Genomic DNA, 27290 nt, shown 5'->3' on the forward strand with positions numbered 1-27290 from the left:
TACCCTTCAGCGTATCTACCACTCCTCCTAGTTTAGTGTCCCCCAGCTCCCAGCACTGTACCTCAGGAATATGCCATCTTGCACTGCTCATATTGAGCAGTGCACATTTATTAATTGGTTCACCACTTCATCAATGGAAAGTGGATATACACTAGCCTCTGCAAACTTGAGCAGATTACCAAACACTTCAAGCAAACTCCCTGGTAAAGATAAAAAGTTAAATAAATTTATTGACTACAAAACATAGATTATAAGTGATAGGCAAAAAGTCAGTCAGTTACCAAAATAAAATAAAATACAAGCACGCAGTCTAAACTCTCAACCCTATTAGACTGGGCAACATTGAGATGAAGCAGTTTTTTTCACCCCACTGGATATTGCAGTCCTTAATATACAGGTTTGTCCCTTAAACCTGGGCCAGCCTCCTGCTGGAGTCTTCAGTCTTCTTCTGAGTGTCTTGGTTGCTTGCAGCATAGGTGGGGGCAGGAAAAAGGCCAAGCATGGGGGCCCTGTTTATACCCTCAGTCCTATGTGCTTGGGGAATACAATTACAGGCATGTCTGGTGGGCATTGTTTAGTCTCCAGGCAAGGTTGAGCTATTCCCCTTGTGTGGCCTCATGCAGGTGAGTCATTGCATTGTAACTCTCTTGTTGGACAATGGTTGTTGATGGGTTGTTTGACACCCTGCCCGTGCATTGGTTACTTTCCTTGCTGCCTTCTCTGGGGAGCTAATATCTGTCTGATTCCCCAACTTACAGCATGTTTTAGTGATAACCATATAACACAATTCTTATAATTTCATATGCATTGATGATACACATATATGGATAGAGAAATGACTTTCAGAAGATCATAACCTTTCTCATGATACCTCACATGGCCTGCTTTATATGCAAGATCACAATTATATATAAATGAGGGATATAGGGGTTACAAGGCACTCCCCCAAGGTACAGAATGTCACATTGTCACTTCATAGTAATTATGAGAAAATCAGACTTGATCTTTTCCCTGTCAAAATAAGGAAATAGATTGAGGGATTTGGTAGGAAATTCTGCTTTTAAAGTATCATTTGCTGCCATTTGTGGCTTTGCTAAAGAAACTAGTGCTCTGACAAGTGGCATGAAGAAAACTTTGTTCTTGATAAGAACTCTGTAGGTCTTGCTAAATGGTCTCAGGTGAACTGACCTGAAAAACCAAATCTTCTTTATTATCAAGAGATTGAGCTTTCAACTAGTGCACAACTAGAGATGTTTAGTAAGGCTAAGATTTAGTCATGGGGATTTTTAGTAAAAGTCATGGACAGGTCATGGTCAATAAACAAATATTCACAGCCCGTGATCTGTCTATGACTTTTACTATAAATATCCCTGACAAAAACTTAGCAGTTCCTGGGGCCCCCGGGGACCCCTGCTCTGGGGAACCCCGGGGACTGATGGCTGGCCGCTTTGGTGGCAGGGGGTGGGGGCGGTCAGGGACCACTGCTGCTCCAGCAGCTCCCGGGCCAGTGGCACTGGTCACTATTCGGGCAGCCCCGGGACTGCTCCAGCAGCAGTCAGTGCAGCTGCCCCCGGGGCTGCCCCAACAGCAGCTGGAGCAGCTGGCCTCAGGGTTTGCTCCAGCAGTCAGCCCCGGGGCCTCCCTAGCAGCCTCCTGGACGTCTCACCCTGGGATCTGCCCCAGCAGCTGCTTGGGCGGCCCTGGGGTCAGCCACGCCGGCAGCTGCAGCTGCAGAGGTCCCAGAAAGTCATGGAATCCATGACTTCTGTGACAGACTCGCAGCCTTAGTAATGGCTCCTGATTTATCTCTGTGTTCTGACACTGGAGGTTAGTATCAGTTAGTGTTCACTTAAATAAAAAAATAGTATGTTCTTCGTTAACTTCCTGTAAAGTTCATACTGATTACACTAAGATTGTATAATACCTATTTTCTCTACTACCCGTGAATCCACAATAAGTAAAAGCTCTACTGATAGACTGTGGAGTAAATTAGATTTGCTAAACTTTCATTTGTTGTTGAGAAACCAAGTGCTATTGGAAAGGATTTTTTCCATCAGTCAAACCTATCTATCCTGTATTTATTACCATGAAATTGGGGGGTCTCTTTTTAAGGTACTCTATGTTGGTCAGTTGACTTTGACTTGACTTGACTTTCATTTTGACTTGACGTGTGGATTTGTTCTTTTCTTTTCTTTTTGTGTATGATGGCTGTCTGTTACATCTAAAAACTGAATTAAGAGACTATTAAAGAAACCAAGATATGCTGCATGATCTGTGAGGAGATAGAAGATATGGGGAAAAAATCTCAAATATTTGTGAAATAGGGATTTTGCAAAAAGCATGTGATTGTTATTTTTGTTTACGATAGTTGTTTATAACAGATTTTCCTGATCTAGACCTCCCAGTCACCCCAGCCCATCCTATTTTGCTTGCACTGCTGGAAGGCAGTATCAGGTACAATCCTGTCACATTGATATATTCTAGTTTTAAAGTGTAATTTTCTCATCATAATTTTTAATCATTTTCATATTATTTTAATTTAGTATGCTTGCCTATATCTTAAAGAATTAATAAGGCAGACAGGATTTTCAAAGGAGCTCAGTGTTGGCCTTACATTGTTTCATTTGAAGTTAATAGGAGTTTTACCATTCACTTCAATGGAAGCAGAGTTAGGTGAGTGCTTTTGAAAATTCCTCCCTGACATCTGCTTCACATGTGGGATTAAGTTTATGGCTGTTGGTTACAGTTCTTAGATGGGGAGAGTGGGAAATTTGTCTTATAGTCAGTTAAAACTGAGAGAAATTTCTCTCTGGGTACTTAAAAGCTTAAATGTATTTTCCCTGCCCATGGCATGTGTCTGGATGTTGTGAGCTCCATGTAAACTGACAAGATTGCAGTCTGTAACGTGTACGCACCCAGAGTTGAAGACATCAAAATATTTTATTCTAATTCATCTAAATTATTGTAGAAGGAAGGACATAATTTATATAAATAAATAAAATCTCAGAGTTGCCTAAATATGACTGAATCAGAAAATAACAAACTTACATAAAGTGATGTGAGTCCTTTGAGATCATTTTCCTTGACCTCTTTAATTTTGTTGTTTTGAAGGTCTATCATGCGAGTATCAGGTGGAATATTGCTTGGTATTGAAGTCAAACCTATTTAGTGTTAATGATAAACAAAAATATATATAAATACCTATTATGTTGATATACAGTAAACCATTAACTGCTAAGTAGGACAACACAATGAGAATGTAAATATGTGGTTTTTAGCTCTGCATTGAATATATATGTTGTTAGGTCAGTTTAGCTTATAATTTTAGCTTTTAAAAAAAATTCATATTTTTATACAAAGCTCAACATCAGCCCACAATTCCATTTTTTTCAGTATACCATTGAAACAGTTTCTTTTTAAAAGAATAAAATTCATCTGTCATTTTCCCAAAAGTTTGTAGCATCCTGTTAAAGTGTAGGCACCAGAAAGTGAAAATGAGTACGAACTGACTGTATAAAATAAAAAGTTAAACTGACTAGTCTATTTTCAACATCCAAGCTTCATAAAGAACAAAAAGTAAACAATAATACTTAAACACATTTCTAATTCATAGATCTCAAAGCATTTTAGAAAAACAGATAAGCATTTTTTCTCCGTTTCACACGTGGGTAAACTGTGAAACAGAGGTCACACTGAGTTAGAATAGAGCCCAGCTCTCTTGACTCCCATGCTGGTACCTTTCTATACAGGACATTTTAAAATAACCAGATTTATCTTGACTTTCACTTTCAGTAAAAAATAGTTTGTTAGGGTTACTCAAAATAAAATGTACACATCCTGTTTGCTTGTTAAACTAAATGGTTCTGGTTAGAAAAGTTACAATAAAGTGGCTTCATGGGATTCAATAATTCAGTGGATCCATATTATGTAGGATCAGTTTACAAGTCAAAATCTGATTTTTAAACAACGATTAGTATATAATCTCTACCTTTGATTTGAAATTCAAAAGTGGTCTTTATTTCTCTTTGTTAACTATTGATTTATAAGGCAGAATTGAATCTGGTGTGTTCTTCCATAGTACTTTGTGTTCTTCAGAATTAAGAGGAGTAAAAACTACTATTTGTCAGTAAAATTAGTAGATATGACATTAAATACAGAGTGGAAGTTACATTGAGGAGAAGTAAAGTGGGGTGTGGAGGGATTTTTCATGGGCCTTCTGCATTGCAATGAATTTCACTTTGGATGTTTAGATTTATCATTTAAAAAAAGAACACATTTAAAAATCGGATCAGTCCCACTTTTTGTATTTGGAAATACCTGAGTTCAGGGTTTAGTTTTGTTTTTTGCTGCTCCAGTTAATGATCTTATTGTCTTCAGCTTTGGTTGCTAACTGTCATGAATAGGCAAATTCTGAGGATTTCTAATTGTGCCTTTTTAAACTTGAGTTTGAATCCCAAAATAATTTAAATTAACTTGAGCGATATATACTTCTTTATTAAACATAAAATGGAAGTTTAGAACAACAGCATGCAATAAGAAATATAATCTTATCCTCTATAGAAAGCTCACTGTCAGACCTGGTTTGGCCTCCATCCCATTGCACATATATTATATGAGACAAAGGCTGTTGCTTGCAGCTCTGGACCCTCTGTTCCTCTGTCCCCACTTCCTCCCATCCAGGGTCTGGAGAAAGGCCTATCAGGGAAGGATGGGAAACTAAGCAGGAACTGACAGGAGATTCCAGATAGGAGAGAGTTCAGACCATGGCCTCAGGAAGGCAGTGGGGAAGAAGAGGGTACAGCAGTCCTACAGTAGAGTCCAGACAGCTGTACTTGTTCTGGGGGAGGAAGGTGTAATTAATATGGAAAGGGCTGAAATAAAGGTTGTGGCATTCCACAAGAGCTCTCCCTACTACCTGGTTCCAAATGGCCTGTTTTTAATGACATGTGCCATAATTGACAAATGTATAATTATTTTAAATATAAAATCTTGTTTATGGATCTTTTCTAAATGTTTGAATTTAATAAAACAGTTTTGCAACCTGTAACAGGGCCCCCAACCACAATTACCCTGTTACAGATTGCAAAAGTTGTTTATTTTGTTCAGATAATGAGGAAAACATCCATAAAAATAGGTTGAGAATTGTGGCATGAGAAGAGCAGATGTCCTGGCAGAGATGGGTGTAGGAGGTGGAGAGGGTGAGAATGGAGGGAGGTCCATGGGTGAGGCAAATGTCACCAGAGATAAGGAGAGGGATCTGGATGTGGGAGGATTTGTGTTGGCAGGAGGAGTGGGCAGATCAGGATGGAAAGCGGAAGAGTAGGCAGAGCTGGTGGAAATGATAGAGGGGTGAGGGTAACAAGGGAGAGGAAAAGGAGTCAGTGGAGGGAATGGGGAGGGGGGATTTTAAAAAAAAAACTTTTTCTTTAAGAATGCCCAATTTTGTTATAAACTCAGGTTAAAACAACCCATTGGTATCCTTGAATTATGTAAATCCTAACAACAAAGACTTACACAGATAGAGACTATGGTCATTCATTTTAGAGACTGTGATCCTTATGTACTATATTATATATCTATGAATCTTAGTGTTATTAACATATTTTCCTTTGGTCAAAATGTCATCATTATGGTTATGCTATTCAGTCTTAACCTAAACAAAAAAATGATATTCTTTCCATGTTCTTGCATCATAATTTCCTTGTGGCTGATTTGTGGCTTCTTTGTCTCTTGTCATCCTTTTCTGTTCTCATGTGATCTACCACTCCGCAAATCAAATACTTTTTAGATATAAACTTTTACGGGAGAGAGGTGTAGGGACTTGTCTAATACAAATACAAGACATTGAACATTTGATACAGGTCATATTCTGTCCTCATATACTTTGGCACAATTTCAATTGAAATAAAGGAAATATGTGAAGGCAGAATGTGTGTCTGAAAATTTTAGGAACATAAGAGTTCTTATGTTTTGTGGGCATTATTCTCTCATCGTTGGATTGAAATAATCTTGTTTACAGATGGGAAAGCAAATCTTTGTCTAAATAAAATAGCATTTTATAATTAAGGAAATGAGTTTTATGTAGTCTAAATTGCTTACCAACTTCAACTACATTGATACAAGTCAACCCTCACACAAGGAGGTTGCACTGATTTTAATTACATCAGTTTCTAAACTGGTGTGAACAAATCGGTATAAGCTGTGTGTGTAGACAAGGCCTCAGGGAGAGAATTTCATAGATGATATCCTTTGGAAATCTGACTGAAACAATCTAGTAGTAAAAAATTAGTCTCCTTGAAAATGAATACTATTTTATCCCTCAAAACATGATTTGTTTCATAAGTTCATAATTCATGGAAGTGCAGAATTCACGTTCTTTAAAATTTTTCCAAAGAATAATTCCCATGATAAACAGACATGCAGATTTATTCTTACCAAGGTCAGAGCAGTGGACAACTCTCATATAACACTGACATCCAAAGGGACATACTGGAAATATGTCAAAAGGAACTTGTGGAGGAATTGGTCTTCTAGTTGGAAATAAAGAATTATCATCGTCATTTTCATCTTCCATATCTTGCAGCATCATATGCTTTAATGTAAAGTGTGAAAGGCCAATGAAATGTTTAGCAGAGCACAAACCCAAGAAGAGAAGCAACATATATTCTTTCATGTCTTCTCACGGAGAATAACTAATCTGGGGGTGGGGGGAAAGAACAAAATATAGCCAAAGTTAGAGAATGTAGAACTGCAAATAACTTCTTCATACTTCTAGTTTAATTAATCTCTTGTAACACTCTTTGGCCATAGCCAAAAATGATTCTTACAAAGAATAAGAATGAAGTTGCAGAATAGTTGATGCTTATGCAACAGTGAAGGAGTTTATTGAGCTCAATTAAAAGGTCACTTGATAATGCACTGAAATAGGGTTTAAGTGTAGTACAGTGGGCTCTAGACTTATGAGACACATATTGTATGTGAGTTTTGTAGCAAAACTTGTTACAAGTTTTTAGGATATGATCCCAGTTTATTAATCATCTGATGGCTGTTAGCATTAAAATGCAGTATATTTTAAACAGATTTACTGTTCCTATTACAGTTAGAAGGATGGGAAATATTTATATTAGGTATAAAATGCATCCATCAGAACATTCTCTGATCATGTGCTCAAATTTGAGGTGGGGAAAAATCTACAGTTGTAAGTTCTCAAACTCAGGATCAACTTGCCTCCTGTCTTAGGTATTCAGATCTAAAGATTCTTCTTTGAGTGCTTGCTCATACCGATTCCAATTAGGTGTGCGTGCGCCGCGTGCACGATCGTCGGAAGATTTTTACCCTAGCAACACTCGGTGGGTTGGCTGAGGCGCCCTTATGGCGCCGGATATATGCCCCGGCCGACCCAGCGCCCCCTCAGTTTCTTCTTTACCGCCCATGACGGTCGTTGGAACTGTGGAGCGCGGCATAGCTGATCTCCACTTCCCTAGCTCTTTGCTCGTTTATACCTGTAGATAGTAGTTATAGTATAGTTATTAGTAGTTTAGTTTTGGTAGTTAGTGCATATAGTAATTGGAGGTAAGGGGCTTCTCCCCTTTCCTCCTTCCCAGTACCCGGGTCCATGCCTAGGTCTCCGGGTTTCAAACCCTGCTCGGCCTGCCTCAAGCCGATGCCTATGGGAGACCGCCCACGACTCTTGTCTGAAGTGCCTGGAGGAATCCCATCAACCAGATAAGTGCAGCATTTGTAAGGCATTCAAGCCTCGGACAAAAAAGGAGCGAGACTTTCATTTGAAGCAGTTCCTCATGGAAGCAGCACTTAGCTGGGCATCCTCGGCCCAGCGCCGTCGGTGCGAAGCACGCCTCTGGCGCCAGATCGACCCGGCACCGGCAAAGACTCCCGACACCGGACATCTCCGGCACCGCTACCAGCGTGGCACCGCTCGCTGTCTCCAGGAACCAAGAAGCAGCACAAGCAACCTGCTGCTCCTGTACAGTTGCTGGCACTGCCAATACCCCCCTTGGAGCAGCATCCCGTGCCGCCCTGCAAAGGCTCCAACTCCGGCGCCATTGAGTCCGGTGCACATAAGCTCCCCGGTGCGCACCGTGGTCGAGCTCGGCCTGCCTTCCACCCTGGAGACTTTCTCCACTTCTCATGACCTGATCGCGCTCACTGAGCTGGGACCATCACAACCTTCAGTACCGCTGGTGTGGGCTGTTCCATCGATAGGCAAGCCCTCCAGGATGCGCCCTCCATCGCAGAGCGAGAAGGGTCGGCACTGATCTCGGTCCTGGTCCACGTCACTGTCCCTATCCAGGCGCTGGTCTCCGCCACGGCACCGCTCGCAGTCCTGGCACCGATCTCGGTGCCGGTCGTACTCGCGGGGCCACTCCACCTCAAGATCTCCTTCCCGGTACTGGTCCAGCTCCCGGTACCGATCCCGGCGCCGGTCTCCTCAGAGTCGTTCCTGGCGCCGCTCCGCCCGTAGATTTTCTTTGAGGTCCAGATCTGCCTCCCGGCACCGATACGACTGTTGGTCCCGGTCCAGGTCACGGTACCGCTCAAGACCACGGCGCCGCTCTCCATCTCCGTGGCGCGGGCCAACAACGCATGACAGTGCTACGCAGCATGAGCGATCGGCGCCACCTTGACCTTCCCTACCCAACTTGAGGTCGTCCCAAGCGGAGAGTGGCTACCACGTCCATGACCAAGATGCGGACAGAGCTAGCCAATGGCACGACGAGGGTCAGGATCCTGCTCAGGGATCCCCACAATGGTCCTTTTGGACCCCTTGGGCATACCATCAAGCCCAAGGTGTCCCATCGGGAGCTTCTCGTTCTGCCCACTCGGAACCCCGGGTTCCAGAGGCCACTGTCAGTCGCCCTCCCCCAGGGGGCTCGGAGGCAATGGCCCTACCCACAGCTCAGGCCCATGCCCCTAGCATGGAGGACCTAGGGCAGCCGGACTCCCCCCTCCCCCCCTCAGCAGGACTTGCCACAGGACCCATTAGTCCCGGGCGTATCCTCCTCGTCCTCACCTGATGAGGCGGTGGTGGGCACGTCCTCCTCTGGCCCACCACCTATAGACCTCCATGGGCACCAAGACTTGCTTCGTAGGGTGGCCCAAAACATGAACCTCCAGGTGGAGGAGGTGGTGGAGGTCGAGATCCTGTGGTGGACATTTTATCTGCTGATGCCCCCGTGCATATAGCCTTGCCATTTATTCGGACCATCCAGGCTAATGCCAATACAATCTGGCCATTTCCGGCGTCTATTCCTCCCACTGCCAAGGGGGTGGAGAGAAAGTACTTGATCCGCTCCAAAGACTACGAGTACTTGTACATTCACCCCCAACCGTGCTCCCTCGTTGTACAGTCTGTTAATGAGAGGGAAAGACACGGTCAACAAGCTCCCGCGCCTAAATCCAAGGACGCTAGATGCCTGGATCTATTCGGGCACAAGATCTATTCGACTGGTGGCCTACAACTCAGGGTGGCTAACCAGCAGGCCCTCTTGAGTCGGTATAACTATAATACCTGGAACTTGATGGGGAAGTTTAAAGAGCTGGTTCCTCAGGAGTCCAGGGAGGAGTTTGGGGTCTTGCTGGAGGAGGGCAAGAAAGCCAGGACATCCTTGCAGGCCTCAATAGATGCGGCAGACTCGGCGGCTAGGACTCTAGCCTCGTGGCTGCAGGTGTCCGGTCTTCCACCGGAGCTGCAGCAAACAATTCAGGACCTGCCCTTTGATGGCCAGGGGCTATTTTCAGAAAAAACTGACTCCAGAGTCTGAAGGACAACCGGGCCATCATGCGCTCATTGGGCATGCATATCCCAGTGATGCAACGTAGGCCCTTCCGACCCCAACCGCAGCGCACCTACCCTAACCCCCAGCCGAGACGGGACTTCTCCAGAAGACAAAGCCGCGGTGGTCGGAGGAGGCCATCTGGTCCTCAGACTGGCCAGAACCAGGGTCCCCCCAAACCATCGGTGGGGCCCAAGCAAAACTTTTGAAGGTGCGCCCGAGGGCGGAGCACCAGTCTCCTTTCCGGATCCTGTCCCACCTTTTACCAACAGCCTCTCCTATTTCCTCCCTGCGTGGTCCCGCATAACGTCAGACTGCTGGGTCCTACGCATGGTGGAAAGTGGATACCGACTTCAATTTGCTTTGTCCCCCACTTCCCATCCTCCCTGTCCCTCTTCAGGGACCCCTCTCACGAGCAACTCCTTCCACAGGAGGTACAGATGCTTCTGGCTATCAGAGCTATAGAGGAGGTTCCAAGGGAACTGAGGGGCAGGGGGTTTTACTCCCGCTACTTCCTAATCCCCAAGGCAAAAGGGGGGCTACGGCCCATTCTGGACCTGCGCGGACTCAACAAATTCATGGTAAAGTTGAAGTTCCGCATGGTTTCCTTGGGGACCATTATTCCTTCCCTGGATCCTAGAGACTGGTACGCTGCCCTCGACATGAAGGACACGTACTTCCACATAGCATCTACCCACCTCACAGGCGCTTCCTTTCCTTTGTGGTCAATCAACGACACTTCCGGTTCACCGTCCTCCCCTTCGGCCTATCCACGGCACCAAGGGTATTTACAAAGTTTATGGCTGTTGTAGCTGCCTCGCTCCGTCGACATCGGATCCAAGTATTTCCGTACCTCGACGACTGGCTCATTCGGGGCTGCTCCGAGCTCCAGGTGCAATCTCATGTTCCATTTACCATGAGCTTGTTCAGACAGCTGGGCCTGCTGTTCACTGTCCAAAAGTCCACTTTGCAGCTGACCCAAAGAATAGACTTCCTCAGAGCAGTTCTGGATTCAAATCTCGCCCAGGCGTGCCTACCGCAGGCCCGCATCCAGTCCATGGCGACCATCATCCAGGGCCTCCAAAGCTTCCCGATCTCGACAGCACGCATGGGTCTCGGTTTACTGGGTCACATGGCTCGGTGCAGCACGTGCTCTTGGGTAGCAGAAAGCCCTCTACTAGGTCCATCTATCTGGCCAAGTGGAAGCGTTTCTCCTGCTGGTGTGCCCTGAGCAATACTGCCACTGGAGGTGCCAGTACCTACCATCTTAGACTATCTCTTGTCGTTCGCAGGGCCCTCACCTTTTACATCGAATGAACGAAACCTTTTAGGAAGACGATCCAGCTGTTCGTAGCGGTGGCAGACCGGATGAAGGGCCTCCTGGTCTCCACCCAGCACATCTCGTCCTGGATCACATCATGCATCCGTGTGTGCTATGACTTGGCTGGTGTCCCAACTACGCACCTCACTGCCCACTCTACTCGGGCGCAAGCTTCATCCTTCACCTTCCTGGTTCATGTACCCATACAGGAGGTCTGTAGGGCAGCAACTTGGTCATCAGTGCATACCTTCGCTTCCCACTATGCGATAGTGCAGCAGTCCAGGGGTGATGCTGCATTTGGTTCAGCGGTCCTTCACTCCGCGACATCACATTCTGACCCCACCGCCTAGGTAAGGCTTGGGAGTCACCTAATTGGAATCAATATGAGCAAGCACTTGAAGAAGAAAAGACGATTACTCACCTTTGTAACTGTTGTTCTTCGAGATGTGTTGCTCATATCTATTCCAAACCCGCCCTACTTCCCCACTGTCGAAGTAGCCGGCAAGAGGGAACTGAGGGGATGCTAGGTCGACAGGGGCATATATCCGGCGCCATAAGGGCACCACTCCAGGGGGAGCCTTAGCCGACCCACCGAGTGTTGCTAGGGTAAAAATCTTCCGACGATCGTGCACGCAGCGCGTGCACCTAATTGGAATGGATTTGAGCAACATGTCTCAAAGAACAACAGTTACAAAGGTGAGTAACCGTCTTTTCCTGGTAAAAGCCCTGCACCTATTACTATTGTTACAGTGGTATATAGGGAAAGAGTCGATCTTTTATGTGACAAAGATCCAAATTGTATAAGTCTGTATTGTTTAAAATCGGAGACTTAAATTGTACCTGTAAGTTAACTGTAAGGCAATTCCCATCACTGGGAACAGAAGTAATATTTTTATTTGTGTTACAGGAGCACCTATAGGCCCAAACCCCAAGATAAGGGCCCCATTGTTCTTGGGGCTCTACATGGACAGAGTCATAGACAGTCTGCCCTGAAAAGTTTACAATCTAAATAGATAAGACTTATTGTTGTAATGTATGGCTGATCCAAGTGCAGTCCCATGTAGTAATCCAATGCAGAGGTCCTAAAGATGTTGATCAGTTGGGCTATATCCACATCAGAGGAATGGTCAGACATATGCAGATTAAAAAGTATTTTTTACATTACTACTGCTATTTAGGAATCCAGAAACACTCCCAAATTTCAGACCGTGTCAACAAAATGCATATATCTTGCTGCAAAAGCAGGGACAGATGTTAGTTCACCATGCCTGTTAATAATATCTAATAAATAATTTCTGGATTTACCTTGTGCCAGATTGCTCTCATCCACTCCCCTTGACTAATCCTGGGGAAAGCAGGGAGTCTGTACCATTCAGGCCTGAGCCTTGAATCATCTGTGAATTAATGCCAATGCAATCCAGATCTCTTGACAATTTCTCCCAATGCACACCATTTAAATTGAACACATCGGGTGATCGAATAGAACCCTGTGAAATTGCCAGTAAGGCTGATGAGCAATTGCTCAGCAATATCTTTTCATAATTCTATTTAAGGTAACATTGCAACTACTGAATTTTATCCCAGTTAGATTCTTCAAGCAAATGAACAAAACATTGTGGCCAATAGTATCAGACTGAAGAGAGCTCTAAAATAATCAGCCTGGACACCTAACCTCTCTCCAAGGCTGTAAGAAAGTAATCAACGATTGAAGCAAGTGCAGTCTCAGTTCCATGCCCAGAGGAAAATCGTATTGACATGGATCAGAGAAATTGGAGAATTCCAGATTGTTTCTCTACAGCCTTCTTAATAACCTGCCCATAAACAATAATTGTCAAGGTTGTCACTATCCACATGACTTCCTGAGCATGGCTAAACTGCTTGTCTAAGGAGAGCTAATCCCTTTTCCCAAAGAAAACATTAATGAACAGTCAACAGTAGGTCCAAAACCCTTTATCAGAGTTTATTAATAACAGGGGAAATGGTTCTATCTGCTAGAGATGTGGCTGAAACTCCTCCAGCACATTAGAAATCTTGCAAGCAAAACTGGCAAAAATTAGACACTATGTTAGGAATATAGGAATTATCGGGAATATAGAAATTGCTTCTGACAGTATACATTACCAGATGCTTCATATTAGACAATTATGGATTATGGGATAAATTTGATTTGTCCCCGCCTAACATGGATCAGCTACCATGGATGTAGCCAGTGTTGTTAGAATCCAATCAGTTATGTTCACAGTGACTAAGAAGCAAAAGTTCTTTGCAAATAGAAACTATCTGGTTTAATCAGAATTTTTTTTGCAGTTCAAGACTTTCTAGATGCTACAGTGGAGGTGAAGAAAGTGTTTTTCTCTTGTATCTCAGCCATGGCATAGGATTTCAAAAACTCTCTCTGCTGCAATCAGTCAGACTCAGAGTATGATATTCACCACTGGCTCTTTGATTTCATCCTTACGTGCTTGCTCTCTCTCTAAACCCTTCATCCCCCCAGGTGATCTGTGAAGATAGTATATACAGGTAGGGGAATTCAGCGGACAAAAGACAATCATATTTAGTCACTAGGCTGTTAATAGAGTGGCCCTCAGATATATGGTAAATCTCTCATAGAAAATTCAAACCTAACTGGGTCCACCAATCTGCTTAGGTGGATCTAGGAAAGAGGTACTCCAGTCCAGGAGCAAAGATAGCTTTGACTTGAAACTGAAGAAGGCAGCATGGTCTCGTTGTTTAGAACATAGCACTGAGATTCAGGAGGCCCGATTTTTGCTCTAATTGTCCACTTACTAGGATATTTAGACTTAATTTGAGGAGCTGGGTGTATGCTACTGTATTCTATGTAGAACACAAGAGGCACTGCTGTAAACTTTGTTATGCATATCCTGTTTATAAGATAATCTCTTTTTGGGATGTCATAGAATTCTTTTGGGAAATGTTGGGTGGATGTAGATCCTTGTTTGATTGCTAAATTAAATGTTTGTCAATTTATGGCTAAAGATTCTCTTGATGCAGGCACTTTGACACTGTTACTTCTGTCATTTTCTACTTCTAGCTTTGGGAAAGTGAGTGCACTCACTTATACAGGTGTGTTGCTTTGGCCTATGCTAAATTCCAGTTTTGTGTTTTTGTTGTTTTGCATTGTTGCTTTTAATTTACTTATATGAGACGTGTGTGTGTGTGTGTGTGTGTCAGGATGGTCCAGTGGTTAGGGTGCTAACCTAGCACATGGGAGGCTTTGGTCCTATTCCCTGCTTTACTGCAGCTTCCTCTGTGACCTTGGGCATATCACTTAGGCTATTAACTCAAATTGATTTCCTAGTGAATCTGGGCCTTAGTGTCTCTGGCCTGGCTTTCTAAGTTTTGGGGGGGAGGGATAGCTAAGTGGTTTGAGCATTGGCCTGCTAAACCCAGGGTTGTGAGTTCAATCCTTGAGGGAGCAATTTGGGGATTTAGTTGGGGATTGGTCCTGCTTTCAGCAGGGGGTTGGACTAGATGACCTCCTGAGGTCCCTTCCAACCCTGATATTCTATGAAACTGTGTTTTAAGCATTACATTAATTATACTGGAAGTAACTTCATAAATCCCAGGGAATATAAAAATTATTATGCTATAAAGTAGGGGGGTATCAGGAGTACCCATTCTTATTCTCCCTCTGAAACGGATGTATAACTGACAGAAATGTCAGTGGGAAGTAGCACGTGTTTAGCAATTGGCAAATAAATTCCATTTGAAATTTCAAATGTTTTTGTGGTTGTGAAATTCTGCATTTCACAATGAAGAGGTATTGAACATTTTCTGCAAAAACATTGTAATTCTTTAGCTCAGTTCTAACTTCTTTACTACCTTTTGTGTCTGCTTAAATCCCAGGAGATTAATATAAATGCGCCAAATGTTTTAATCCAGCCATTTTATGAAATATTTAAATATCTAACTATGTAATAAAGTATGTGAAATGGGTTACTGTTGTCAAGATAATGTATACCCTCAACAGTTCTCATACTTACTAATTGACCAGAACACTGAGGGGGAGATTGTACCCAGATACAGCTGGGGTGGGGAAGGGCACAAGAAGCATTTCTTCTACTTGCACCAACTGCATAAAGTCCCTGTGCTTCCCTGACTTCAGAGAGTGCTCCTGCGCAGCACCTCCAGGAGCACAAGCCACCCCAAATTTAAGGGTGGGGAAGTAGAGGGGGCTGTGTGCTCCAGCCCCAGGCAGGAAGCTGTTGGGGGTGCAGAAAGCATGCCCAGCACTTAGACACACTGCAATGGTAATGTTTTCCTTGCACATCCTGAAGGTCTAGAAGATATTGTGCCTCTACAAACTCCCCTTGGGACGCAGTTGAGCCTCTATGATTTGGAATTCTAAAGTTTGTCTGTTTTATCCCAAACCTCAGGTTGCCAGATACCATACAGAAGAGATCAACTCTTCTTTTTTATGCATTTGTTAGTGTGGTACAGTACTTGGTATTTCTAGATTATTACATAAATTTTATGATAAACTCTTAATGTTATTTTAATGTGACTAACACCATTCAGATGTAATAAAACTTGGATTCGAAATTCTGTGTAACAGTACAGTAACTTCATAATATTAAATAGTAAATGTGCATTACAAGAGAAAATATAATAAATCAGTTTGGGGGCATAAAGATTATTTGAAGGCCCTGGTAAGTATGCATAGGTTCAAAGAAAAACATTGAAATTACTCTATGGCTAGATTCCAGCAGCAGAAAACGACAACATGTGATCGTTGTTTTCTTATAAGTCATGACACTAAAGGAGTTAACAGGAGAGTAGTCAATACTTAGTCCTTTTAAGAGCCATGTTTAGAAAGAGCTGCTGTTAAGGTAGTTTGATGAAGGGAGGCAAGTTTCCTAGAGCATTGTTTCTGAAAAGGAAATGTTTAAATGAGCCAGGAATAAAACATTGGTTTTGCTTGAAGACAGGCAGGGAAAATCCTTGTGTTCATTAGTATCACAAATCATTACTCTGTGCAGAGCTTTTGTCCAAAGAAAGGCAAGATAATAAGTCTTTTGACCGCTATATTTAAAAATAGTTTGGCTTCTATTAGTCATTGTTCCTTCCCAAAAATAAATGGTTTTATATTTTAACTCTTTGTGTTTCTTTGGATTAATGCTTAAGAAAAATAAAATGTACCAACTTTCTGAATAAGAACATCTAAGAAACTAAGGCATGGTCTAGAAAATACAGCATTATGTTAAAGATATACAGTGCATCTATGAGAAATGCAATCTTAAATAAAATAGCAGAGATATTGGTTTTTATTTTATTGATTTTGAATAGTCTACTTTACTTGTACCTTGAAAGTTAGATGAACATTAATCTATGAGCATTTATGCTATTTTCACTTATGTAAACATCTATTCTGTTCACTTTTTAATTTTTGTTTTTAAATCATTTTCTGTTATGTTTGATAAAATAATTTTTTCATTAAAATAACTTTTAGAAGTATATTAATTGTAAGTAATGATTATAGAACAGGGCTGTGCATACATTAAAATAACAAGGAAAGATTTATCATATATTGCTTTAAATATTTACATGACAAAATAAATCACTTCTCTTCTTTTTATAAGGTTGATTACTGTTTGCTTATCCAGCTCGAGCACTATTGCTTTTACTCCATTTGATTCTAAAATTTCCGTAACCTTGAAAATATTTGAACTACAAAGTATATTATGAAAAATATTTTTACTTCATAAATGATTTAGTACTGCAAAGCACTTATTTACCTAACAGTGTTATCTTCATATACTAATTGAAAATACGTTGCTTAATTCTGTACTGCTGTTTAAATGGGAATAGATACAAAAATGTAACATACCTGGAAAATGTGGCAGTCCTTCCAAAAGCAGTGATAATCCACCTAAGAGGTTTATTTCAAATTTTTTAATTTTAAGAAAGTATTAACAAACTTGTGTTGAGTGCTGTGAAATTGAGAGTGGGCATTACAAGAAAAAATTCAACTTGAAAAGTTCCTGATCTGCCTGGCACCTTGGATGATACTTGAGTAAACTGCTTCTACAGATTAGCCCATCTTAGTACTGAGGAAAGACATTAAGACTTGTTACTACTCATATGGTTTTCATCACTGCTTGTATCACAGCCAAAACTTCTAACTTAACTCGAGACGTCTAGTAGAAGACTTGGTAAAACCTGAAGTTTAATAATGGATGGCACCTGGCCATTGGAAGTACAGTGAAGTCCATTCAAATCCATTCTTGATATCAGAACAAACTTTTTAAAAATAATTTTTCAGTGCATCATTCCTTATAGTGTGTGTCATTTACCAAAATGTGAACACACATCCATTCAAAGAATAAAAATTGATGATGATCAGCAAGTTATCAAATCTATTCAAAGACTAAAGCTGTAAAATTAATACACTGCTTATTCTTTTATGTAATTGTATATAGATAAGACATCTTACTTACAGTAAATACCTAGCAACAGGCCAAGTGTACACCAGACTTTCTGATTAAAAGCCTACATTATATTATTAAATACAAGTAGGATGACCAGATGTCCCATTTTTATAGGGACAGTCCCGTTTTTGGGGACTTTTTCTTATATAGGCACCGATTATCCCCCCACCCCCTGTCCTGTTTTTTCACAGTTGCTATCTGGTCACCTAAATACAAGGAACAAAGTGTATGCGTTGTTTAAAACAGTAATTTTTTTTAGCAAGTTTCAAGGATGGTGGTCATTAATGGGAACATTGGAATAAATACCTATTGCTGGAACTTGCTTATGTTAACATCAGTCCAGTTGCAATATGTAGTTGGGGGGAGGGATAGCTCAGTGGTTTGAGTATTGGTCTGCTAAACCCAGGGTTGTGAGTTCAATCCTTGAGGGGGCCACTTAGGGATCTGGGGCAAAAATCAGTACTTGGTCCTGCTAATGAAGGCAGGAGGCTGGACTTGATGACCTTTCAAGGTCCCTTCCAGTTCTAAGAGATAGGTATGTCTCCAATTATTAATATTAATGTTATAATCATGATTGGCGCTATAAGTTTAAGCTAGGTCTGTGAAAAATAGAAACGCTTTACATTATTCATACTACAGCATCCATACTAATATAGTTAGAAGCAGGGTTATATGCTGCTTATCTTTATCAGATTGTCTATTTAAAGTGATATGACACTAATGTGAGTTGCCTATACTGCAGTTTGCATAGTCAACGTAATTAATGGCTTATATCTCTAGGTTTAGGACAAATTCAGGATTTTCATTTATCCAGTTTTATAGATGTTACTTTGTCATTACTAATGTAAATAGCGCTTTTTAATGTTACAATTCCGATAATCTTGCAAGAGGAAAAAAAAGATTAAAAATTCTAGTTCCTTTCCATCCTGATAAAATGTTTGGATGGCAAGGAATTATAAGTTCATGTTGATGACATGTTGATAAGGTTCCAGATTTGTTTCAGTAGCACTAGTTATTTTATCTACTGTATTTTTAAGGGGGAAAAGAAGCAGATATGCTACACTAACATTTCCAATCTGAAGTTACTGTAATAAAGAAAATAAGGCTTGTGTTGCTCATTGCATTGTTCTTTTTTGTATGTTCCAGATTGACTAGGGTAGATGAGTTATACACCTATTATGGATCAGTATTTCCCAAATAGTGAAATTACTTTCATTAACAATCAAAGTCCCACACCAAAAGTTCAAAGATACTGCTTTTAATATTTCAGATGTGTAGTTCTAGATTTCAAAATGCTATCAGCATTAGAACAACCTTCCTAAGGAAATATGTTGCCTGTGTATTGAATGACTTTTTTTGCATCCATTTAGTTGAACAAATTTGGATAAAATTGCTGTAATGAAGTCTGTCTTATCCCTTTAATAGTAAAAGGGAACATTGTGGAGGTAGTAGTTTGGATAGGAGGAATGTAATTGCATCTTCCCCCCCCCACCACCTTTAATAATGGAGGGTTGGGTAGGGTGATTCTAGTTGAAATAGTTTCAAAATTATGAAGAGACTTAAATTCTAAAATAAAATATTTTATAATCACCTTTGCAGTCAGCTAACTGCCAAATTCTGAACCTCAAATTCTCTATATTTTATGCAATTTTTGATGACATCACAAAAATGTAGCTCAGGGAATCCCAATATGGCAAACTAGGCTTTGGGAACGTAATCATGTTCTTTCAAAAATTCACAAAATCTTTTACAATTTACTATAAAACTAACTAATATTGCAGAATTCTACAGCAAGGACACTGTCTCTACTTTACTTTGTGGTTTGTTTTACAAGACATGTAATAAGCCAGCACAGTAGGACAGCATAAATGTTTTGAATGCAAGCTTGAATAGCCAAATTTATGGGTTGCTATTAGCAACTTATTTTCTTGATAATGTTCAATGTACCTCTGAATGTTTAAGTTACAGCTGCAGTTCACATCAACAGATCTCTTAGCAACCGGCCTAAGAATATTATTTATACTGCAGAGAGCAGAATCACTCACTTCTTAGCAATGAATAGTAAAAGCAGTTGACTGTAATGGTTCAGTGGTTCAAAAGGACTTTGTAGATATATTTATTGATGCTGTTTACCTTGCACAAGAAGTTTCAGATACATAAATAAATTTTCTTGGCGCTTCATGAGCAACTAATCTCCCTGCTATGTACAAGTTTCAGTTTTTCTGACTAAACAAAATTACAGTAAAATGCCAGTTTTCTACTAGCTTGTTAACATCTGAATTCAATTACCTACTGTTTCCTTAATCTTTAACTTTATATATTGAAGGAAGCAGCCTCACATCCAGTGGGCATTTTTCCATTAGCTTACTCCTCTCATTTAGTACTGCAATTTAAAAACATTGACTCAGCTGTTTTATATTCTGTCTGACAACTCAGAAGCTCTAAATAATGTTAATTGTAGAAAATAAATGTTGATTTCCTGAACCATAGTTGTCATTTAACAACTGTAGAGAAAATGTTACCTACCTTTTTAACTGCAAGATTTGAACTCTTGAAGTGAAAAGTGATCTTGTTGCACTTTGTTAATGTAATAGTTAAAGTAAATTGTTTCCCAGCATCAAATTTCATTACATTGCTGAATATCCATTTTATGAACAAGGATTTATTTATTTTTTAAATATCCTGGTGTAAAACTAGAGATGTGAAAAAAATAGTACCTCTGACTCTTTGACATTAAGTTACATGGAAGAGACGGTTAGTGTAGAGGAACAGGCTCCTAGAAGTTTCCTAATCAAGGATGATTTTTTTTAATACTGCCTCAAAATGTAGTCCATATTTTTAATCACAAATGAGATTATCAGACAGTCAGACGGTTGCTTGGCTTGTTCTTAAGCAATTAACTTAATTTATTAATTTCAGTTAATGACATAGCAGGCTATTCATATAAAATTAGTATATTCTTTAAAACAAATGCTACTTTTATCAATAGACTAACTTCTGATTGGAAGAAGCACAAACCAAGACCAGTATATAATGCAATCAAAAGACAGCTTTCTAGTGTTGAGAAATTACATAACTGCAGCTGTGGCATAGAAACTTTGTTGGACACATTTATTTGTTGTATAATAAAATCAGCGCTATAGAATGTGGCCATGATGAATATTTTTTCCTTTGAGAGTGACTATATTTGGTTACTGGATATGTATCATTAGAATTATGTTGTCATATGTCCTTAAAACCTTCCAATATGTTTGAATTTTGTCTTTTTTGCAAAGCTTGTATACAAATCTTAGTGGAAAGCAAAATAAGTTTTCATTAATGTCCACTGTTTATAAAGGTGGTTTACATGAAAATGATTAATGTAACTCTTGACTATACAGATTCTCTCTTGGAGACTAACCATGGCATTTTAATAACATGACATATTCCTTTTTTGCTGAGAAGCCAGTACATGTTGAATGCAGTCATATGTTTTGGTTTTAGTTAAGTTCTGGGCTTTCTCAAGTTTGACCACACTATTTGCACTACTTGAATATGGAAAGTTTATTCTTCCACTTCTGTGGTTCATCTTGATTCTTCACTCTCTCCCTCTCTCTCCCTCTCTCTCTCTCTGTGTAGATGTGCAAAGTCATTATGTTTGTTTAATTTTATGTATACAACAAACATAAATGTATTGCATCAACACTTTATGTATGTGTTAATGTACTCAAACCTTTTTTCTGAAAAGTTGTTTTAGCATCTGACTTATAAACTAAAATATCTGAAACCAAAAATAAACGTGGTCTCACTTTACAGCCTGAAGCCTTTCATCTCTACCTTTAATTATCAACATGTTGAAACTAAATAGTGTATGATTAATATCTTAAAATATGCCTGTGTATTGTGTTTTTGAGCGTGTAAGTAAGAGCTGTAAACTCAAGCGTACAGTAACGTGACCACATGATTTTCAGACATGCAATTAACCAGAACAAAAAACTTTTCTTCTTTAATTTTTAAGTGTTAATGAAAAGTGATAGTTTTGCAGTGTGTGGTCCACTGGTTAGAGAGGGACATAGGAGTCCAGAGACGTAGGTTCTGTTTTTTCTGTTGACATCCTGTGTGGGTTTAGGCAATGTATCTTAGATTCCCCAACTGTAAAATGTGGCTATTGGTCTTTTAAAAGTGCTTTGACAACCTTTAGTGAAAGGCACTATGTAAATGCATATTTTTATTATTACTTCTACAGAAGGTACAGGATGAGTAGTGGCAATGCAAATTGTCAACAGTCTCCAACTGTAACTTGGAGAGACCAGATAAAGAGGTCTGTAAGTAGTTCAGTCTCCATGCCTAATCAGTTGCTGGTCTGTCTGCTGATACTGCTTACAAACTTTCTCATTATGAGATTTTTTTTTGTAATATGGATACTTGTCCACTATAAATGAACTGAGAACACAATCATGCTCACATAGATAATTTAATAGTTGTAAAGATCATGTCTACCTGGGACAACAATGCACACTAAAGGAGTATGATTTCTAAAATGCACTAACATGTTGCGCACTAATTTGTCTGTGTAGACCCTACTGGTGCACACTAATAGTTCCCTCATGCACTGTTTGAAACAGTACTACATTAAAGTACCAAGTAGTGTACCTTACAAATCACATTCCATTATTGTGCATAGCTGCACCCTGTCGACGAGCCCTGAGTAACTACATCTTTTGACCTGGCCTGAAGTCAAACCACCGACTTACTGCTGAAAGGCTCCACAACCTGTGTCAAGTTACTGAATCTGACAGTTACTAGATTCTAGGAAAAGTTTTCTGTTTTGAAACACAAAATCAAGCTAACGCTGCACTTCCTTGTTAACAAAATAAACTAATTTAAAAAGTACAGGAGTACTTGTAGCACCTTAGAGACTAACAAATTTATTAGAGCATAAGCTTTCGTGGGCTACAGCCCACTTCTATATGCATCCGAAGAAGTGGGCTGTAGCCCACGAAAGCTTATGCTCTAATAAATTTGTTAGTCTCTAAGGTGCTACAAGTATTCCTGTTCTTTTTGCGGATACAGACTAACACGGCTGCTACTCTGAAACCTAATTTAAAAAGTAAAACTCTCACTTCCTCAGTATATGTATGATGTTCTTGCCATATCTTTTTTTGCGTCAATGATATGACAGGGTAGTTGACAATGGATCTGTCTACATGAGTCTTTGCTACAAAGTCCTCTTGCTTTCAGTTCTAAGGGCAATATTTAAAGCTATTTTTTATTTGTATTGGCTTGGAAGTTTTAAGAAAAAAATGTCTATTCAAGCCCATAGATACTTCCGTGATTCATTGTACAACAGCAGTAAAATAGATCAAAGCCTTTGCTTAGAGTAATGTTAAAAACACTTGTTCATCAAGCGACAAGAGATGCTTAAATTCTCTGTTTGCAATCAACCAATTTTTCATTCTGGGGCGTGTGAAGGTGACACTTGGGGTGGTACTATATGGTCTCTTAATGAGTGTTACGTTTTTTTCCTCTTAAAAATAAATTAGTATGTTAGAAGCTGGCATCTCTAAACTAAAATAGTTATAGTTTCCATTCCATTTGTGTGAAATGTCATTAAAATTACTTTTAGAAACAGCAAAATGTCAGACTTATAACTTGGCATTGTTGTAAACATCATTTATTGCAACTTGCATGTTTGTCTCCAAACATGTTTTGTCAAACATGTTACGTGTTTTTGAAGAAGCTGAGTTTTTACATTTCTTTCAGAAGGTGAGCATGTAACATTTAGTAGGTTGCTTTGTAGGATCTCTTCTAAACCAAATTTGTTGAAAGATACATGTTCTTATTATGGAAAAGTTTACATATAACTTCAGGAAATATTAATAATACACAGGAAGGAATTACCTCACTAAATTCATTCTCTGAACTCTGTTTTACAAAACATATGAATGTTCTCACTTAGACACGTGTTCTCAGAACAATAAAATAAATTATAAAATGCTTGGTCATGGAGAACAAATGAAGAAGAGAGTTTGGGCAGTACTTAGGCAGTACACTACTAGCCTAAGTGACAGAGTTCCATAAGATTAGTGCTTCTGGTTTGACATCTGCTAGATGAATAAAAGAGCAATTCAAAACTCAACAACAAGTTCCCGAAAGACATAAAAGGTATTCCTAAATCTTTTATTGGCATACATACAGACAAATTGGAGGATTGGGCCAAAAGAAATATGATGAGATTCAACAAAGACAAGTGCAGAGTCCTGCATTTAGGACGGAAGAATCCCATGTACTGCTACAGGCTGGGGACCGACTGGCTAAGCGGCAGTTCTGCAGAAAAGGACCTGGGGATTACAGTGGCCAGGAAGCTGGATATGAGTCAACAGTGTGCCTTTGTTGCCAAGAAGGCTAGCGGAATATTGGGCTACATTAGTAGGAGCATTGCCAGCAGATCGAGGGAAGTGATTATTTCCCTCTATTCGGCACTGGTATACTGTATACTACATCAGGAGTATTGTGTCCAGTTTTGGGCCCCCCACTACAGAAAGGATGTGGACAAATTGGAGACATCCATTCCCGATACATTTTTCTTCAGCTTAAAAAATAATGGTTGAGTCCACTATAGCCATAACAGATATGAATTGTTTAGTTCAGGTAATAGAGGCTCATCATTTTAGATCCAGAGGATTCTAGGTTCAATCCCTTACTACAAGTGACCCACCGTGGGTTGTTGCATTACAGCTGTATTCCAGCATGTCTATAAGCTTGAAAAATGTCACAAGGGAATATAGAAAAACTTCTAGATTTAACGGCCTATATAAAAGGTAACACGCAATGCCAAAATAGATTGTTAGAGATCTTTGTATATTTTTATAGACTTTTTAATGTCAGTACTTTAAGTTTTTGGTTTCCCTATTTTGGTCACTATAAAAGTTTGCTAGAGCAATTTTGAATGGATTTTCATACTTACAAAAATGCACAAAATAATATGTTACTTTCACCACTCAATTGGCATCATTCATGTAATCTGAAAGAAACATAAATTCAGGATTATATTTTAAATGTGTGTATGGTTTGGAAAATAAAATTCCTTGTTGCTTTATATAAACTATTTGATAGCTAATGGCACATATTACTGAAGGAATAATTTCCATTTGTGTTGCTAGCAGTGATATTAAACAGTTTTGATATTAGTTTTGATATTGGTCAGCAAGTATATGTACAATGAGTAAGAGGTGAGCGAATTATACCACTTTTATAGTATGTGAACAAATTATTCTTGTTGCAATAAGACTGTTTCATGGTTTCACGATAATGAATGTGAAATGCATTATAAATACTGTGAGTAATAAACTGTCTCTTCATCCCACATAAAATAAAATAATAAAATATCCTTTGCTCAGAAAGTGAGAGAGCAATGGATTAAACAGACCATTTTCTAGGACTGTAATTGTTCCCCTGATGGATAACATTTGTTAACACAGTAAATTTGAGAGATGCACTTTTTAAGCTATTGAGTAATAATGCAACTCAAGTACTCAAAGTAAATGCCTGCTAAATGATGTAACAACCATATGCTTAGTTCTATGAAGAAGAAAATATGTGGTTGTTTTTTGCCTTGTTTGTCTTTTGCAGCATTGATGTGGAATTCTTTTTATTGAGTAGGACATTTACGAAGAGAATCATGTGTTCTGGTGCTCAAAGCTTATTTGGGTAATACAGTGTTTTGTGATTGCCAGGAGATAATGAGTGATGTGTCCCTAAATATACTATGTATTATAACATTTTTATAGGATGGAAACTAACTTACGATTTTGAACAATTGGGTTAAATATTACTGATATAAATTATATTTTATTAAGACGGTGGTGTCTTACAAGAGATGCTGAAAATGCTTTAGATGTCTTTCTCCTTCCCCCCCACCCCCCAAAAAAAAGATGCCTCGGGGAGTTAAGCACCCAACTCCAACTAACTTTCAGTAGGTGGTCAGTTCCAAGCTGTTTTAGATGCATTTGAATATCGCAACCTTATTTTATTATAGTGTTAGATCTACCCCAGACTTACTGAAAAGAAAAGGAACAAGCAAGTGTGGAGGTTTGTTAACTTTTTTAAAATCTGAAAGTATGTTAAAATGTAGCAATGACTGCAAGTCAAGTTATGATTGTAGATTGAATAATGTCTCCAAGTATGAGACATTATTACTAATTATGACTTCAACATATAAGATAAGATAAAAGGGCTAGTTGTTCTGCTACTTGAACTGTACTGATTTGAAACCTTTATAGCTAAAGTGGTGCAACCCCCTAGTGTGGACACAGTTATACCAGTATAAAGGTTCTTTCCCCCTACCGGTGTAAGTGTACTCGCTGGGTATAAACACAGTAGGGGTTGTACAAATATAGCTATTTTGATTAGGACCAGGCCTAAACATCTGTCATTAGGTGGATTAAGTTGCCCATTTCTCAAGCTTATAAATTGTCCAGTCTATACCCTGCTGATCATAGTGCTATGTATTTTGTCAGGTTTATGGTGATTTCACTGGCTGACACACATAGAACCCCTATAAGATTTCCCAAGTAACTACCTGTTTATTGGCATGTAATTTCTTTGTGCACTACAGAATTGCCTTCTTTTTGCAGTAATGTCTACCAGAATCAGTGGATATGAAAGAGAATGCCCTCCCCCTCCTGGTTCATTGTGGGAGATATTTGATCAGATCAGCATGGGGTAGATGACACCAGGGGTCCTCAGAAGAGAGGGGCAGGCTCAGCTGCTCCAGAGCCACCTTCTCTTACCTGTCCCCCAGATCACACATGGAGATCCCGCCTGACCGGGAAGTTGGAGTAGCAGAGGAGATTTCTCCATTTCTCTCTCACCCATTAACTAGGCTATGGCGGGGAAGGGAGAGTTGATTGTCTCCTTCACTATATATGAAATCATCAGGGGTGGGCATGCAGCAGTCTTTCTGTGGTATTTGCTTCCCTGAAATCTAATGGAGGTTTAGTTTCATACACCATTGTTTCCATGAGGCTGTGGGTCTGATTGATAACAATTGATAACCAAAGAGGAATTTTTACCTTGGGGCAAGATTGCAAGGTGTATGGTGGATTTTTTCACCTTCCTTGTAGCATTCTGGAGGCCTGGTTTTAGTTTTAATGAGGAGTGAGGACAAGAATTTAAAAGCTGTACATTTATAAGTGGTAATTTTCTTGCAGCTGGTGTCCAGTGTGCATGTGAGGCTCAGAGGGATCAGTTCCCAGAGGTAAACATGAGACATGGGAGATAACTAGTGGACAGATATATAAGCTACAGGTGTCTACCACGTGAGCAGATGGAAATTGTCATAACTGTGAGGAAGTGTGATGACTATTATAAGCCCATGATACATTTAGCCTAAGCTGCGCTATGTACGATATTGGTTGTATATTTAGGAATGTTTATAATAGTTTGGAAATGATTTTAAAAGTGAGTTCCCATATTTAAAAGAGCATAAAAATGGATGATTATGTGGGTCTGTGAAATAGTATTCTAGGGGGAAAAAAGGGTTTAGGATTGTAAATGGGCTTATGAACATATTAATGGGTTAGAATGTCTATACCTATAACTAGTAACCTTGATGGGAGTTGTGCATATCTACACACAAGATTTCATAATTGAGGATTTAATATGTGGCAGGGGTTGGGAAACTGACTTAAAAAGGTGTCAATATTGGTATTTCCTTACCCGTCCACCCTTTTTTTTTAGATTAGC

General features: G+C 39.9%; 2 protein-coding genes across 7 annotated transcripts in view; one reads left to right on the forward strand and one right to left on the reverse strand.

The window, feature by feature from the left end:
• Positions 1–17294, reverse strand: part of ASPN (asporin) — a 41306-nt gene extending 24012 nt beyond the window's left edge. The window contains exons 1-4 of one of the 2 annotated variants that reach the window (XM_024099975.3): positions 16964–17294; positions 12421–12602; positions 6436–6697; positions 3049–3161 (exon numbers count right to left, since the gene is read on the reverse strand). In XM_024099975.3, coding sequence (XP_023955743.1) covers positions 3049–3161; positions 6436–6673 — 351 coding nt within the window. In that variant the 5' untranslated portion in view covers positions 6674–6697; positions 12421–12602; positions 16964–17294. The remainder of the gene's footprint in view (positions 1–3048; positions 3162–6435; positions 6698–12420; positions 12603–16963) is intronic. The other variant, XM_005309340.4, reaches the window with a different exon arrangement.
• CENPP (centromere protein P) overlaps positions 1–27290 on the forward strand; it is a 328523-nt gene that overhangs the window by 163455 nt on the left and 137778 nt on the right. The window lies entirely within an intron of this gene.

Source organism: Chrysemys picta, chromosome 7 (assembly GCF_011386835.1).
Source record: "Chrysemys picta bellii isolate R12L10 chromosome 7, ASM1138683v2, whole genome shotgun sequence".
Classification (NCBI taxonomy): Eukaryota; Metazoa; Chordata; order Testudines; family Emydidae; genus Chrysemys; species Chrysemys picta.